At 43.2% G+C, this 17,095-nt stretch overlaps 1 protein-coding gene across 1 annotated transcript in view; it reads right to left on the reverse strand.

Moving 5' to 3' along the window:
* igsf3 (immunoglobulin superfamily, member 3) overlaps positions 1-17,095 on the reverse strand; it is a 72,411-nt gene that overhangs the window by 19,816 nt on the left and 35,500 nt on the right. Inside the window, exons 3-5 of the mRNA XM_044365021.1 lie at positions 9,256-9,675; positions 5,329-5,715; positions 1,780-2,187 (exon numbers count right to left, since the gene is read on the reverse strand). Of these exons, the coding sequence (XP_044220956.1) occupies positions 1,780-2,187; positions 5,329-5,715; positions 9,256-9,675 (1,215 nt within the window). The remainder of the gene's footprint in view (positions 1-1,779; positions 2,188-5,328; positions 5,716-9,255; positions 9,676-17,095) is intronic.

The following is a 17,095-nucleotide window of genomic DNA, read 5'->3' on the forward strand; positions in this document are numbered from 1 at the left end:
GCGCTGTCGCTTTCTCTCCGTCCCTCATCCTCTTTTTCTCTGACAGCCATCATCCCCGGTGTCCTTCAGGGTGTGTAATCAATGGCTTTCTGTCCAGACTTGGCTACTGCTGGGACAGCCGCCTGGGGCCATAATTCTCTAAGAGACAATAACTCTCCCCTCTCACTCTATCTCTCATCTCCCTGTGCTCCTATTCTTTCCTTCCATCCATCCATCCATCCATCCATCCATCCATCCATCCATCCATCCACCCATCCATTTCCCTCACTGTCTGCCTGCCTCTGTGATGGAAAAGAGGATTTCACACCGATCCATTTTTTTCTGTCTTTTTGTTTATGTGAATAGACATGAATGCAAGCACTGTACAAGTCTGTAAGTCTGTGTACTTGAGTGGGAGAGTGTGTCTAAGAGTGTGTCTAAGTGTGTCTACTATATATTGGGTCTGGGCCTCTGTGTGTGTGTGTGTGTGTGTGTGTGTGTGTGTGTATACGGGCTTCTCACTTGCACACACTTGCCACCCCAGACGCCCTGAGGGCCCCTTAAGCCAATCAGCTGGAAAGGAAGACTCACTACCGAGCACCTTTGTATTCACTGTGGCAACAAAAACACGAGGTTCTCAAAGGACACCCCTCTCCCGCTCCCTCCAGGTCTACTCACCAAGCAGAGGGAGTCCATTAAGGAGGAGGCTATGAACTAAACGAAGGCAAAGTGATCATATATAATATCTCGAGCTTCAGCCTGTAGACTGGTTCACTCAGAGGACAGGTCAGTGTAGATACCAATCTGAAGCAAGTCAAAGAGTTGTAGAAAAGAACAAAAAAAAACACAAAAAAAGAGCAATGGCTCTATCTGCATGGAAGGTTTAGTTCCAATAAAACTGCAGCTGGAAGCTGAAGTAAGAAAACCAAAAGACCAAAACAAATCTGAGATGAAGTAAAACACACACAATGACCGTCACACAACAGCGCACATTTAGAAAATCCTTTGATCAACAGACTTGGAGGAAAGGGAGAGGAGATGTCGAGGAGTATAACTGAGGAGAGACAAGCAGCTTCGGACTTCTTTTCCCTGATTTGCATAATGCGTCCCTTGTTCCTCAAACTAATGTTTCTGTTGTTGCCTGAACTTAACAAATGGCCACTTAAAAACTGACATCTCTTCTCTGCAGCACCGCTGTGTGCTGCTGCAGGGAACTAATCCGTTGGCTCTGTGTGTATGTGTATGTGTGTGTGCGTGTGTGTGTGTACTGAGCCCTGCGCTCCTGGCCAGCCAGCTCCTCACTGCTCCGCTCCAGTGGCTTCCTCAGCCTGTACCGAGGATGTTCAGCTTAACTCAGCACTGACAGAGGAGACCCGCAGACTGTGAAACACATTGCAGCTGCATTTCCATTTTAATAATTCAGGCTAATCCATATGTGTGTGTGTGTGTGTGTATGTGTGTGTGTGTACGCGCATTTATGATGAGTGTCACTGAAGTACTGCTCTTGACGTGTGGCAGGTGGTGTGCGAGTGTGTATGTAAGTGTGTGTGTGTGTGTGTGTCATAATAGCTCTTTCCCCAGGGCGGTGCATGAATAAACCATGGTGTATTCTACTATGTGGACTGCCTGTTCTGCCTGAGCCATTCATCAGTCTTTAGCAAATCACAAACCATATGCCTCCCTTTCATTTGGTGTGCATGCATGGAGACACACTGTCTTATAAGAGTTTACATGCCTTACTGACTTGAAGATAAGAGACCATACAGTATATTGGGGTTAGATCGTGCTGCAATAACTCACCAACAGTCTTGACGGTGATTGTCTTGGTGTCTGACTTCTCTCCTATCTGCTCCCAGTTTAGCCCTGTTTCAGTTACGGTCTGAAACCACTCGGTAGCTGTGCAGCGGTACTGGCCCTCGTCCCCAGCTAAGGCATTATACAGGGACAGAGAGAATGTGTCGGCGCGCACCTTCTCCACACGTATCTCCCCATAGCTGGAGCGCTCTCTGTAGCTGGGGCTGTGCCATACAGTGCCGTCCCGATCCACAGAGGCCACCTCCTGGGCCGGTCCAGTTGCTTGCTTGTCCATCCACTGCCAGACGACAGACAGGGGGCCTGTAGTAGAGTGTACTGAGCAGGTCAACTGCATCACGTTGCCCTCTAGGACCTCTGAGGAGTTACTGGACAGCAAAACTGTGATGTTGCTCTCTGAGAGGGAAGAAAAACAAGAGAGAGACATGGAGGTGAGCTTGACATGCATGTATCTGAGATAGGAGACATGAGGACAGGTGAAGAAGGAGTTAGAAAAGAGTTAGTCAAAATCTCTTCTTCTCACATTGAATCCCAGAGACAACAAGAATAACACTTTCTGTGTTAAAACATTCAGAGAGTACAGGAGGCCGGGGGCAATAAAACATATCGCTGAGCCTGTTCCCAGGAGTATAACACAATCCTGTACAAGTGCTGTGCATGTGTGTTTGCATGCTCGTGTGTGTGTGTGTGTGTGTGTGTATGTATGAAAGGTTCCATGTGAGAGGACGATAGCGTTGTGTTGTAACTGGCCTCGGGCACTTCTGAGTGACAGCCTGAACCCAGTGTAGCTTGTTGACCAAGTCCATGGGGGCACAGGAAAGAAGGCTCAGATCACAAGGTTCAGTGGCACCTCAGAAGTGGAGGAGGATAAAAGTCTTTACTGGCTCCTCTTGCTCGGTTTTTCTGCTTTATCATAACTCTCATCACTTCAACATCCATCAAACATCATGAAGCTCCGGTTGACCCTAAAGCTCTCTTAGCCTTGCAAGGCCAGCGCTGCTGTCTCTAGGTGATGTGGCTAAAGGTCCCTTTCTTTTCTCCCCTCATGCTCTGCTGCTTCACTCTCAGCTTGCCTGCCCTCCTAATAAGCACAAGCTCTCTGTGAATATGGAATAAATTCACTTCTTACTTCTATCACACTCAAATGAACAAAGGGAAAACCCTTCATCCGTTTCTTCTTCTTTTCCATCCTTCATTTGAATGGTCTCAAACCTAAGAACATATTGTATTCTATCACTTTTTCACACTGAGACGTGAAGAAAGGATTGGTAGAAATGTAGACACTTACATCTTGCTTCACCTTAAAAGGTTTGTGGACAGCTCTCGCTTTCCCTTTTCCTTTAACATTTACATTCTATTATACACAGATGTTATAAATAATAAGTACTCTAGTAGTAAATAAATGTTCTTTCAAGTAAAATAAGGGCTGCATTTAAAAATAAAATAATGTGCATCCTAAAATAAAGTAGATCGATCATATTGGGCTCTTAGATCGTTCCTGTTTTCTGTGCCTTCAGTTCAAATTTGAGAGGGTATGTTTGCTCCAAACATCTGTGCTTTGTCTGTAATGGTGCCTCACAATTTCCATGGCCTTGGAGCATATGAGACAAACTAGTAGACAGTGTTTTCGAATGTTTTCGGTCCTGAAGATCTGCCTTGCCCCTGCACAGAGTGGAGAGGCTCACTGATTGCTAGTTTATTCAGAGTTTATTAATATTAAACATATTGTGTGTCCAAATTGCACCATATTCAACACTGTACTTCCTTGGGTCCGCAACCATACACCTGCCAAGTGTGGTGTCGATCGGATGAATGGTTCAAGAGATACGTAAAGGACATACATACAGATTCTTTCCTTTAGCAGAGAGATTTTTTAAATGTTTACAATTTCCGCCTATGTTTTTTTTTGACTAAAAAGTGGAAATTTTCTCATTTCTACAATATGCCCCTTTTTCTTTCTTATCAGTCCTTGCTCTTTTCCTTTCTATCTGTATTTTAAAGATTCAGTGTGGCAAGTAAGCGCTCTCTCCTTTTCTCATTGAAGGTAAACTCATCCATCAATACTGATTTGTCAGAAGTGTTTATCTCTGTTTTTCCTTTGCTGTCACCTCTGCCTGCCTCTGACTCATCAACTTTAACCCATGTCACACCCCGTTACCAACTCTCACCCAATTCCCCAAATTAAAGTGATAAAGCACATCTTGAAATTGTGTGTGTGTGTGTGTGTGTGTGTGTGTGTGTGTGTGTGTGTGTGTGTGCAAGTGAGAAAAAGCAGGCATGAGAGGACAGTTTGTGCATGAAATACATGTTGTCTGAGCAATTCTGCTGCGTTTCACGGAAGTTCTCCTTCAATAACCATGGCTATTATCCTGTGTAAACCCTATAAACATCCTTTATGGGGCATTAATGTCTTTTGTTGGAAAAACAAAACCTCCCATACAGAGAGGCTCCCTGGACACTCCTGCAGGCTCAGGGCCATTGTTTTGGGCTGATTTAGCAGGGAGTGCAGAGCGGTCAGGATAAAGGTAGCATTGGCTGCTTGAGAGGAGATACTACTCTGTGGTTATTATGCTTTATTATGCTGGTAGCAGCTGGCAACACACACACACACACACACACTGTTCTAGTCCAAAGACACATGGAGTCACAGAGAGAAGAGGGGATGAGGCAAATGACCCAAGCTGGGGAAGGGGGCGTTTTCTTTCTGCCATTGAGAGGAATAACAATCTCAGTGACAAGCAGGGACTGTGAGTGAGGTATTGAACCTTTGACTACAGATTTACATTGATCAGCTGAAAGCCTGACAAAACCCCACCAGCCTGCCCCGCTTAACCCAGCTGAAAAGGTCTGGCCCAGCAGAACACATTAATTTAGCCTGGGGAACCACTTAGAGGGCCCTGGAGAGCTAGGGGTCTTTTTCTGCTTCTTTTCTTTCTCCACGCTTTCATTTCATGGCTGTTAGCTCAGCTTCCTTGAGTCTGGACTCTTCTGCTCTCCATTATGCTACTATAATGTTACCCCCCACCCCACCCCCTGCCAGCTAAGCCAAGGAAATGGGAAGGACCATAATGCTGCATTACCAATCCTTAGCAATCCACTCAAACAGAGAATACATCAGGAATAAGAGCAGCATTATCATTTCCCTACTTACTCACAGCTAACAATAGAGGCTGTGCAGCTATACAATAGAGGCTGTGCAGCTATCTGTTCTAGGCCACCTTGGAGGGAGAGAGAGAGAGAGAGAGAGAGACAGAGAGAGAGAGAGACAGAGAGAGAGAGAGAGACAGAGAGAGAGAGAGAGAGAGAGAGAGAGAGAGAGAGACAGAGAGAGAGAGAGAGACAGAGAGAGAGAGACAGAGATAGAGAGAGAGAGAGAAAGAGAGAGAGAGATAGGCTAGAGAGGAGCACAGCATGACATTCCATACTGCCTATATGAAGATAAAACTGCTATTATGAAAAGCTCATCATTCTTATTGTAACTGACAAGTAAGGACAGGACAACTAAGCCAGTGTCCTCGCAAACAGATTATTACTCACTGAGTGGCTGGACTGTGATCTGAACATTGCGGGACCTCTTGCTGCGGTCGATGAAGTCTCCCGTGGGCGTCTTCTCCCGCTCCGTCACACGGCAGATGTATTTTCCAGCATCTTCGGGGCGTAGGTGCTGCAGCTTGAGCAAGTGCACATTGGCGCTCTCTTTACGCACAGTCATGTGACCAGCAGCCTCGAGGGCGACATAATCGGGGCCCAGGACAGGCACGGCACTGGGGCCCACCACGGCCACCGGTGAGCTGCTGAAGACCCACGACACCGAGAAGAAGCGCTCGGGGACATTCTGGGCCTCAATGGTGCAGCGAAGCTCCAGCGGCTCACCGGCCGTGAAGGACCGTCGCTCCGTGCTCACCTGGATGCTGAAGTCCCGATCTGAAAGAAAGAAAACAAAGGGAATGTCAGGGTATGGGTAACAGAGGGAATGTCGGAGGGAATGACAGGGTTAAACGCATGTTTTGTAGAACAATCAGAAATGCGGTCAGTTGGCTGCAAAAATACAAAGTCATGCATCACATGGGAAACATAATACTCATAATTCATAAAAATCTGCAACAGTAAATCCTTTTTTAATGTTGGACATCATTCAGGCTTTGTAAGACAAGAATTTTATCAAACACCAGTAAATGCAGAAAACCCTTGGATATAACACTCTATTTTAAATAAAGCAGCTGAATGGAAAGAGTGTAGGTGTGGGAGAGATCTCTTCAAGAAGGTGATATTTGTTAAATTCCCAAACAACTTGTCTCCAATTTCCAAAACAAGACTGATGTCTAAATATGGGCTACAATTGAAATGCACAACATGTTGCGCTTGTTTAATGTCCACAGTGTGGGATGCTGAAGCTGCATGCCAAAACAGAGATAGAGAGAGGGAGTATTGAGGGGATGTGTGTGGTGGGATGGAGTTGTAGGTGGTCAGGATTGGGAGAGGGCACTAAAATAATGGTTAGTGCCATTCTCTCTACAGACACAGAAAGAATAGAAAGGAGAGAAAGTTTGAGGTCACACAGTGCAGCGCTCTGATAAAATGCTGATCTTTCAGAGTGCTCTGCTCTCTCTCCCCCCTTGGTATCACCTCTGCAATAAAAAAAAGCAACATCTAATTAAAATTCTCTTCAGCAGTCTGAAACAGAGTCAGGCGCTCCTCTCCTCCTCCTCCTCCTCCTCCTCCTGCATGGCCTAAGACAGAACAGATAAAACAAACATAGCTGGTGCTAGCTCTTCCACTTGGTCAAATTACGCTTGTTGTCAGCGCATGTGTGGTTGTGCTTGTACTGTATGTGTATGGCTGTGTGTTCAGTTATATTTGCTGTATTAATTTCCAGATGACGAGCACAGTATGTATCAGAGACGGCTGCGCTGCCGCTCAGTGAGGTGGTAGCCTCGAGCTGTAATTACAAAGACTTTAAACAGACTTCCTGAGAAACACACTCATGTGGAAAAGTTCAAAGCCTGCTGTTGCTATAGAGCTTGTTATGCTGGGGAACATTATGATGGGAGGGAGGGGGGTTATTGTTTACACATACACACACACACATATGAAATAGCGATACACAAACACATACTGTACTGTATATTCAGAGATGTGAAATGGAATGCTAAGCACCTTTTATTAGAAGACTGACAGCATATAAATCATAGTAGTGTGGCTAGGAATGTGTTACTGTGTGCTGAAAACATCATCTTCAATCAAGAAACTATTAATGTAAACGTAATTTATGATAATTTTGATAATCGAGTTATCATCAGTTTACTAATCTAATAAAAATGTCAACAATTCTTCATTTCCAGTTCTTCACATGTGAGGACTTGTTATGTTTTCTATAATTATAAATTGAATGCCTTTTGGTTTTGGACTGCATGTGTCCTTTGGGTGTTTTTCACAATTTTTGGACATTTCATAGACTAAATGATTAACTGGTTTGTAAAAAAAAAGAAAAATCAAATTAATCGCTAATGGAAATAATTATTACTTGCAGCATTAGTGCACACATGCATGCAAATAATGTCACAGGGGTGAAGGGAACAGCACACAGATGACAAAACAAAGGGCTGATAGGTTGCGGCACCTACAACAAGGGAGCAGGACATCAAGTTCATTAAGACATTTGAAAATGAATAATTGTGAAAAAAGGGGCAGAAAAGCTAAAAGAGCCTTGACCTGCTTTGACAAGAACTGAAGAGTTCAGTTGAGAGGAAGCAGAGACCCCGGATAAAAAAAAATGGCCTTACAGGTCCAGCATTTGTTAGTGTTCAGAGCTAATTAGAAAAAACATAAAGCACTGAGCACAAATAGCAGATTGAGTGAAGTGGGGGGGAAAGAACAGGAGGGAGAATATTTAAGGATGCAGAAAAAAAATGCAGTGATGAGACACGACTGCAGAAAATGAGAGGTGATGTGAGAGCAGGGAACAAGGGAGGAGGTGAGAGAAAAGAGAAAGAAAGAGAGACGGTAGAAACTGGGAGAGAAAGGTACATTAGGATTCAGTCCGTGGCTGCTCTCTCTGATGCCGGCTGTGGGTGATTAGCTAGTGATGGGGCTGTCTTGAGATCTACTCCATCTTTTATAATCGGAGCCTAATGGAGGAGCTGCTCCCTCTCTTTTCTAAATTTTTCTCTCCCTTTCTCTGTAAAATATGCGCATGGACAATTGCAACATAAAATACACAAGTTCAGCCCAAAGGTATGCAAGCTGTGCCCTCACCATGTGATAAAAGTACACAAAAAGAAATTAATTCATGCTCATTCATCAAGTTTGTGCACTCACATCCACAACCGCACACGGCGGCACAACTCTGCTGTATTCTCTTTGTCACGCAACAACACTTCCATCCATTATAGATCAGAGAGGAGACAGAGAGTGACGAAGGGTGTTGAGAGGGGAGCGCTTTGTGCCTTTTGTCTCCTCCCTGAAGTAGCAGGAACTCATCTGACAAACCTGCTTTACAGCCGTGTTTTGACTCTTCTTCTCATCCACCCAGCCCTATCTGGGGCACCATCAACTTGTGTGGATCTGATGCTTAATGGAGAAAGGCAAAACGATTCCACTTTGAAGTGATTTACTGGCATGAGACACTTGCCACTGTGTGCTGCCTTGGTAATTGAGCTAATGTCAAAGCAGTTTATCACCCATCTCCGTGGCCCTTCTTTGGAAGCATACAAAGGGATTCTTTTTGTATGTAAGATACAGCACAGTGCATCTGATGGGGTGATGGGATCGAATCAGTTTGGAAGTGCATGTGGAGAGTCATAAAGCTGTCTTTGTTTCTGGTCTTTCAAGTCTTGAGGTCGACAGTTCATTAGATCATTATCATACGAGGCATATTCCACCAACAACCGCCCAAACACATGCTTTGTTACATCCTCGCACCCCTTGTTACTTGACCCCTTGTCTCCCTGCTACCCCTCCCCACCATTAGACATCTCCTCCCTCAGAGTTGAAAACCGCACTAAACCAGTGCGTTCAAGCACAAACTAGCATGGTGTAATTGCTGGCAAGGAGTGCCACATCAGCAGTGAGTGAAAAAACACAATTTTTGGCTTCTAATCTCTAGGCCACCCATTGCCTGGGGAGATGGTACATGTGGAAGTCATAGGTCTACTGTGGCAAACTCTCACACTGTTTGGAGCTGGTTAAATTATTCTAGGATGTGCTTGTAATGTTGCCTATCAAACAGACACAAATACAAAAGTGGGGAGTCTGTGGAGGTTGAGTTAAGCCCTTTTTAGTGAGCTAATGAGCTTAGTGTGAGATACTCATCAGCAATCAGGGGAGGCCTGCCCACATGCGTGTGTGTGTGCCTGTCAAAAGGACAAGGGGGGACCAAAGAGTGCAGAGTATACCAGCGCCTTTACCCTTTCTCCTCCCTCCCTCCCTCCTCTTTCCTCCCAACATCTCTTCCCCTTCACTCACCAGTGGGTTGAATGCGGAGTTGAGTCTTGTCACTCTGCTTGCGGGTCATGGCAAACCAGCTGTCGTCTGTGTCCTGAATCCATTCAGCAGCCTGGCAGTAGAGCAGGCCCTGGTCCACTGGTTGCAGCTTGTGAATGGTCAGCCTGTAGGCGGTGGCACTGGTTTTGTCAAGCCTGAGGTCCCCTGCAGCCATCCTCTGCCGGTATGGTCCCCCAGAGCGTAGAACAAAATCCCTCGACAGGGTGACCAGCTCCTGAGGTGGCGCGGCTGCATCCTCCGGGGACCGCAGGTACCAACCCACCGACAAGTGAGTGTGTTGCATTGTGGTGCGAGACACCTCACAGGTAAGTTGCAGTGTGTCGCCCTCTACCTTGGACAGAGTCTGGGCTGGAGCTGTTACTGTCAATGAGTCGGCGATAACTGCAAGAACAAGAAGAAAAAAGAGACAGTCAGGATACTGTAGAGGCTGTTGGAGGGCTGGTCAGAACCACTAATTTTGGAAGAGTGTCATCTAGTTCCTTAAGAAGCAATTGAACTCTTTACCTGCCTATAAAATATATCTCAAACACCATGTAATGTTGTTGTTAAATGTGAAGAACTATAATAAAACAGACCATTTTGGTTCATGCCTACTATTACGGAAGTGAAAATAAACAGACATTATGCTGTAAGTGGTTCAAGATCTGATTTACACCCAAGTGTCAGGAAAAGGTGTTAATGCAACCATACTTTTGTTTGTAGGTGACTGCCCTCCATTTCCTGTTCCATACATGATTTTCACATGCTACCGCGTGTTGATGGCTTTTTCTCTATCTCACATAGCCAGATGCCCCCAGAGACCCCTCTGACACTTCTTTCAGAGTGATTATATGACATACAGTTTGCTCAAGCAAACAAAACAGCTCCACTCTGGCATCTTACAAACGCACCCCCTCTCACTAAACTTTTCAAACATTTTTTGATCACACATACTAAATATACAAACGGCAAGCTGAAACTGCAGTAAGAAATGCTGCCCAACCCTTCTATCTACAATACAACTGAGAACAGAGGACAGACTTCAAGCCAGATGGATGAAAACAGAGGAGATGAGAGAGGGGGACAGTCAAGTGCAAGGAAGCAACAGAGACGTCAAGATGTGACAAGATGTGATAATTTCAGAAAGCAGGCTGGAAGCACTCCATGCATCTACGGAAATAAACATGCATAGCTTTAAAAAGGAGCTAAAGGAGTATTTTTGGATGAGTACCAGGGCAACACTGTGTGTTTGTGCATGTGTGCGAAGGAGACAGTGAGAGACTGACGCAGTGATACAGAACACTGGACCTAAGATCCCGGAGCATCATGCATGCAGCCAAAAGCATAGAGGTCATAAAGTCATAGTAAGAAAAGTATAACTTCAAGTGTGAGCTCTGTGTTTGTATGTATGTGTTTGCACAAGGATGCTATCCTGAAGTGCATGATCTTACTGGTTGAGGCTAGGGACATTCATTGTGGGATGGTGTATACAGACACACATGTATATGCACATGTACACAATGCCTCAAAAACAGAATATAAAAAGACGGTGGTGTTCAGTGCTCACAATGGACAGCAGTCGACCATTTAAGATGGGAAGAGATAAAGTGAATTGAGCAAATAATGCAGAGGGAATCTTTCTTGCATTGCTATGTGGTGACTGTGAGCCCTTCTTAGAAGCCAGAAAATGGAAGTGCTTTGTGTGGGTTTACGCTGGTGGAGTGCTTTGACAAGATGTTTGGCTATTCAGACTGTTAAGGGATTGTCATGTGACTACAAATCAGCATGTTTGAGGTCTGTGCCTCTCCTCAAGTCACCTGCTAAGACTAATCACAGATGCAGGAATTTCTCCTGTATTTCTGCAATCATTTGATGTATGCAAGTACACACTACACATACATGCAAACACAGTAAGTATGTATCTGTGTGTGTGTCCATATTAATCTTCAATGTGTCTGCATGTGAAAAGATGAGAAAAACAGAGAGTGGGTTGCGAGAACAGAGAAACAGATACCAATAATGAAACAAACGGGTGGGGGGTGGGGGGAACAAAGGCAGAGAGATCCGAGAAAAAAGATAGAGGAGGCGGAGAGAAGAGGCTTGACATCTGGTTACTGAAGTTTAACAAGATACTCAAAGGAAGAAACAACGATAAAACAGAAGTGGCAGGAAAAGAAAGTGAGTAATCAGGTGGGTCAGAGAGTGTAGCACTCTAATGAGATGCTACATTCTGCTGCTGTATATTGTAAATCCAGACAAGAATAAACAGTTTCCTGCGATAGTTAGAGGCAATCTTGAGAATACTGACGAGACTTGACTGTCTTCTGAAGCAGTTCTCAAAAACCTTGAGTGCTTAAGAAACTGTCTTGCAGCAAGGGGGTGAAATGTTAGTCACGAGCAGCAATAAAACTATTCTGCTGATATATTTGTTTGTTGGTGGTATGATAAAATAGCTAACACAGGAATCTTAAATAGGCCTGTTCCAGTGTAACAATTATTTATAACAGTTTCAGGGTTAGCAATCTGCCTCTCTTAATGGGTCTAATTCTTCAGTATTATTGTTTACTAACTTTCAGTGGAACAATATTGTGATGATGTAATCTTTTGTTATCGCTCTACAGATTTGAGTTGTCTAAATGAATGATGAAGTGGGGTTTTACAGATATGAAGAGGTTTTTTTGGAGACCAAGGTAATAGCTGTCAACATTGATCATTTTTATATGTGATTGTGCAGGACCGGAGGAAAACCGACATGGAATCTTACAACAAACCGCATCAAACTATGTCATTGTCCCACCTGATGAAATCGGAGGGATGGGGGGCAATTTTATATGCCAATAAAACAATTTGCTTGAGTGGTGAAAAGGCTGCTTCTTTAAAGACATTTAGCATATACATAATGTCTCTAAACAAAGAAGTGCTCATTTTAGCCATGGAGTGGTTCAAATGTGTCATTTTACCAACAAAGTTAAATTCAAATTTATAGTATTGTTCTATTGTGAAAACAAATTTATGTTCTCATCAGAAACAGACATCATATCACATGATTTACATGTGTTTCCTGTGTATTTTCTTAGTATACAGAAATATATAAAGTAGCACAAAGCTTATAATGTGATACAGGAACAGATCAGTGCTGAATACTAGAAAGATTGAACACTAAAAACATTCACAGATCTAAAAGTGTAGGTTCACATCAGAAAGTATTAATGCATGTATCAAATACATGACTTACACACTCTTATCTATATGTACGGTATACAAAATATAGTCTACAAAGCTGACATGTTAACACTAGGGGTGTTAACATGAACACAAAACTCACGGTTTGGATCGTATCATGGATTTGAGTCACGGATCAGATCATTATTAGGATCAGTGAAAAAAAAAGGGGGAAACAAATAAAACTTTGTTTTCTATTAATTTTGCAACACACTTACATCCAGAAACAGCAAGGAACTTTTGCCCATGTTCTTAGATGAAAACAACATTTAAGATGTCTAAATAAATAGATTATGTGTTTAAATAAAATAAAATATATAAAATATTTAATGCTCAGTTATTGCAATATGAGGCATGAAACCTTCCTCTTTTAAACAGTGAATGAAACAGCCTCTGTCCACATCATCAAAACTTGATGATAACAAACATTCACCGCTAACATCAGTTGGCAGCTAGACGCTAATAAGTTGCTCAGCTGCAGCACATTAAACAGCAGGTAAACATAACTCAAATGTCCCTTCGGAACCGTTAGATGCTGGTTTGATCATTGCTCTTCAAAGTCCCTGTTAGGGACACGCTGTTTGCCCATGACTTGTACTTACAGCTTTTTGTTTACTTTGTCTTAACGGAGACATTAAATTTTGCAATTTATCCGCAGTTCATATGCCTGCCAAACCGTGGGGGGCAATCCGTACGGATCATGGATCAACTACAATCCATTGCACCATTAGTTAACACTTGTTATTCTAGTTACTTTAAGCTTATTACTCAATATACAGCTCAGCTTAAAAAACGAACTAAAGAAACTGTCAGAAGCAAGCAGCCAGACTCCCTGCACTCATTCATTAATCACACAACATCAACAGGTGACTGAACAACCACTCAATTAAAAAGACAGCTCACTGTAACCTCAACAAGCAAACTACCCACAACACATTGTAGGATCTCTGCTGCATTCTTGTTAAGGAGATAAAAAACACAAAAAAGCCACACAGAGACATTTAACCATCAGAGATGAAATTAGTGACCAAAGAGACAGAGAGAGAGAAGCTGTATCTGAATCACGTTATCTGACGTCTTGTTCTTTCTATCATGGAGATGAAGTATTCATGTCATAACGTCCATTTGTGACTGTTGGTCATCTTGCATGTTAGTTAACAGAATTTTATGGCTGCTGCTTAACCAGTCTGATATCATTAGCAACAATGACAAACAAGCTAACTCTCCTGGTTGTTTCTCCGGTTGCTTCTCTCTCCAGCCTCCCAAGCAGCATCCTGCTGCTGCACAAGCCAGATAATTTCTCCCGTTAGCTTAACAACAGTCCTTAATAGTCCTTCCATTGATGTATAAAGAGTCCTTCAGGCTGCTACAACAAGCCAGCTGTTGCATTGGCTAATGACATACATTAAGTCCAATGTAAGAGATCCCGCCCTGCGGAGGACAGCAGGCACCCGTCCTCCTCTGTCCCCCACTCCACCAATTGCACCCCCCCCACCACCACTTCACACACTGCCCTTTCTCCTCCCGCCCTGCAGGTGTCGCTGTTGAAGCATTTTAAACAGAATATCAGTAATGGATTTTTTCCAAAGAGGAGAGAAAAAATACTTTATAAATAATACTGAGATTTGTAATGGTTTATTTCAGCCAAATAATCTTTTTTTATATTTTGGACTCCCTTTTGCCTCTCAAAAAATAGAGGAGGCTCAACCTCCTCTGCCTCTATGGACCAGCCTCCACTGTTGTGCGTACATTTGCCATGTTGTGATATCGGTATCAGAAAATACTGAGTATTGTGATAAAAATTCCAAGCATATCACCAAGCACTTTGTTAAAAATGCAAGCAACCTCTAGTCTAATATCTCTCTTGTACCATTAGGCATTCTGATTGAAAAAGAAAAGATCATAAAAAAGATCATTTTCATTACACAAGCATCATAAAAGTCTGATTCAACTCTTCAAGGACCTGGTATTGCCAAGTCCACTCACTCTGACTCTCCAGTCAACACTGAGTAAGCGGCAGCCTCGCATAGACATACTGTTACCACAACAACACACCTACGCTACAACCTGCCATTGCCATAGCAACCCTCCCACATGAAGCTGAGGGCCTTTGAGAACAGCCCAGAGTTACTATAACAACTGCCCCCCCACCAACGCCAACCCAATTCTGAATCTCCCGTCACCTCTGTAGACCCACCTGAGATACAGAGTGTGAAAACAGCAAACTGATGCTTCATGTCCCTCAGACGGCTTCTTATTGAGATATTTTACACTTTGACTTCATCTCAAATCCTCTGAGCCAATCAGATCCCTACACACAAATATGTCTGGGAGAAAGGACCAATCAGATAACACCAGCCAATCTCAGAATTTCAAAGGGTCAGGCTGAGGTTGTAAACACACTGAGATCCCCCAATAGCCTCACTGACCTCAATCTGGGAAGGATTAAGAACAGAATGAGATGGCATTCTCGGGCACAAACACTCACACACTCATTTTTGTCACTTGGGAGGACACTGTGTTGACTTCTCCTACCTTTATCATAACTGTTATATGCCTTTTCTCAAACTTTAGCCTAATTTTAAAGAAAACAACATGTTCACCGTTCAAAAAATTGTTGTGGGGACCGACTTTCTGGCCTCAGATGGAAAGTAAGTCCCCACAGTGTCCTGAAAAGATTATTGTCCCCAAATTGTAATAAATACAAGGGCACACACACACAAACACAAGACTTGGGTAAAGTCTGTGTCCAATGAAAATGCAGCCATTTTGCTGAGCAAAAAGGTGTGAAGCTGTACATCTTCCTAGCTCGTGTAAGTGTTACCATAATGTTACGCAGGTGTAAACGCAGACATTAAAATTTGTTCCAGAGAGCAAATGCCAGATATTATGGAAATGCCTCCATTCAGTGCATTTTAACATATTTAAACAGTTGGCACTGTCATTTCACCACTACAAAAAAATGTCAGTGTGTTCACTGCAACTCTACATCAAGCCAATATTTATCTCCATTCATATCTTTAGGAAATAAGGATTTAACGTAACATTCCTTATTTGTATCATAGACATATACACATGAATTTCAAAGTATTCACGATTAAGACTTGACCAATGAATCCTTAAGATCTTGTAGGTTCACAGGTGTGAAAATGAAGAAAACATTAGCTACGTTATTCTGCTTTTTTTGACTGACATAGAAGCTGTCAATCCTTTATAAATCTTTAAAACTACTCTCCTCCTGCTCTACCTCATCTACAATTTTTGCTTTCATCCCCTCCTCATTCCTGATCTCCCCTTACTCTCTCAGCTCTCTGAAGTGAGCGACGGTTGTCATCCCTCAAGCTGGCCTTTTAAGTCCAGTCACACAGGGATAGAAGAGTGGGGGACACGAGGACACAAAATCGGAGGAGAGATTTTCGCAAAGACGACACTAGAAGAGAAAAAAGATGATAATTTATGTAGTCTGATCTTTACGTTTTGCATGCAGGCAAACTCTTAACACCTCTCTGCAGAGTGTACAATGTCTACTGAAGTTGTAGAAGCAGAAAAGGATCCTTACAGAAGACAAGAAACAACAGGAAATCAAATAACAGTGTTTGTGCGTACACTGTTTTTCACAAGTGGGAATGTTTTTTTTTGTTTTTGCTTTTTTAAGATGGAACAAAACAGCAGATAGTGACAAACCAAGCACCTGACACATTCTGCTTCCTCTTGTGCTCTTGTCATAGGAAAAGATTATTATAGGAGGAATTGGAGAGGGTGGGGAGTGGGGATCACTGCCCTCTGGATGTTATCACTACCACAAATGTTCTGGCTCACACACGTATACACTTTCTCCTTTTAACAACACACACTCACAACACCGACACAGATGTTATTTCATCGTGTGGATCTCTGCAATTGTTTGTGCATTTAAGTGTTTATGTGCGCCTGAAAAACAGCCTGGGACAGGGAGTATAGACTGGGGTGTCCACATACTTTTGGCACTATAGTGACATTCACACTACTAGCACTGCAGATGTTCATCCATAGCTGAAGTGGCTACCGCTTTTTCGGTGTGTAATGGCCTTAAGTGTCTGTTTGTGTGTGTGTGTTGCTGCAAAGCAAATGGCCATTTGGCATAGCCAGTAGGGTAATTATTGTTAATTACTCTGTGAAACTGAGAGTACTGCTGAGAGGAAAACAGAGCGAGTGGGCGATCCTTAGCTCCACTTCATGTGAGTCCAGCCTCATCACCCAGCAGAATTCCCTTACTGACCTAGGATGCCAGCAACACGTTCAGGCGTATTGGGTCAGGAAGTAATAGTAAGAGAGATAATACAGAAACGGTGTCTACAACTATCTTTCTCATACTTATCCATTATCCTGCCCATTCACATCCTCCACTTCTCTGTTCTTCTCTGTGAGAGCTGTTGATGAGTCAGAATGAGGGATGAAGTGGTTCAACTGGGAAATTAGGTAGAGAGCAGAAAGGAGGGTTAAGTAGGAGGAAGAGGAAAGAAGAGGATGAAGATGTAGGAAATGGAAGAAAAGAGTACAGACGAAGAACAAAGAGGATGTGCCATTTTGCTTGATGCATCCAACACACAGCAATTCTTCA

Source organism: Thunnus albacares, chromosome 11, assembly GCF_914725855.1.
Source record: "Thunnus albacares chromosome 11, fThuAlb1.1, whole genome shotgun sequence".
NCBI lineage: Eukaryota > Metazoa > Chordata > Actinopteri > Scombriformes > Scombridae > Thunnus > Thunnus albacares.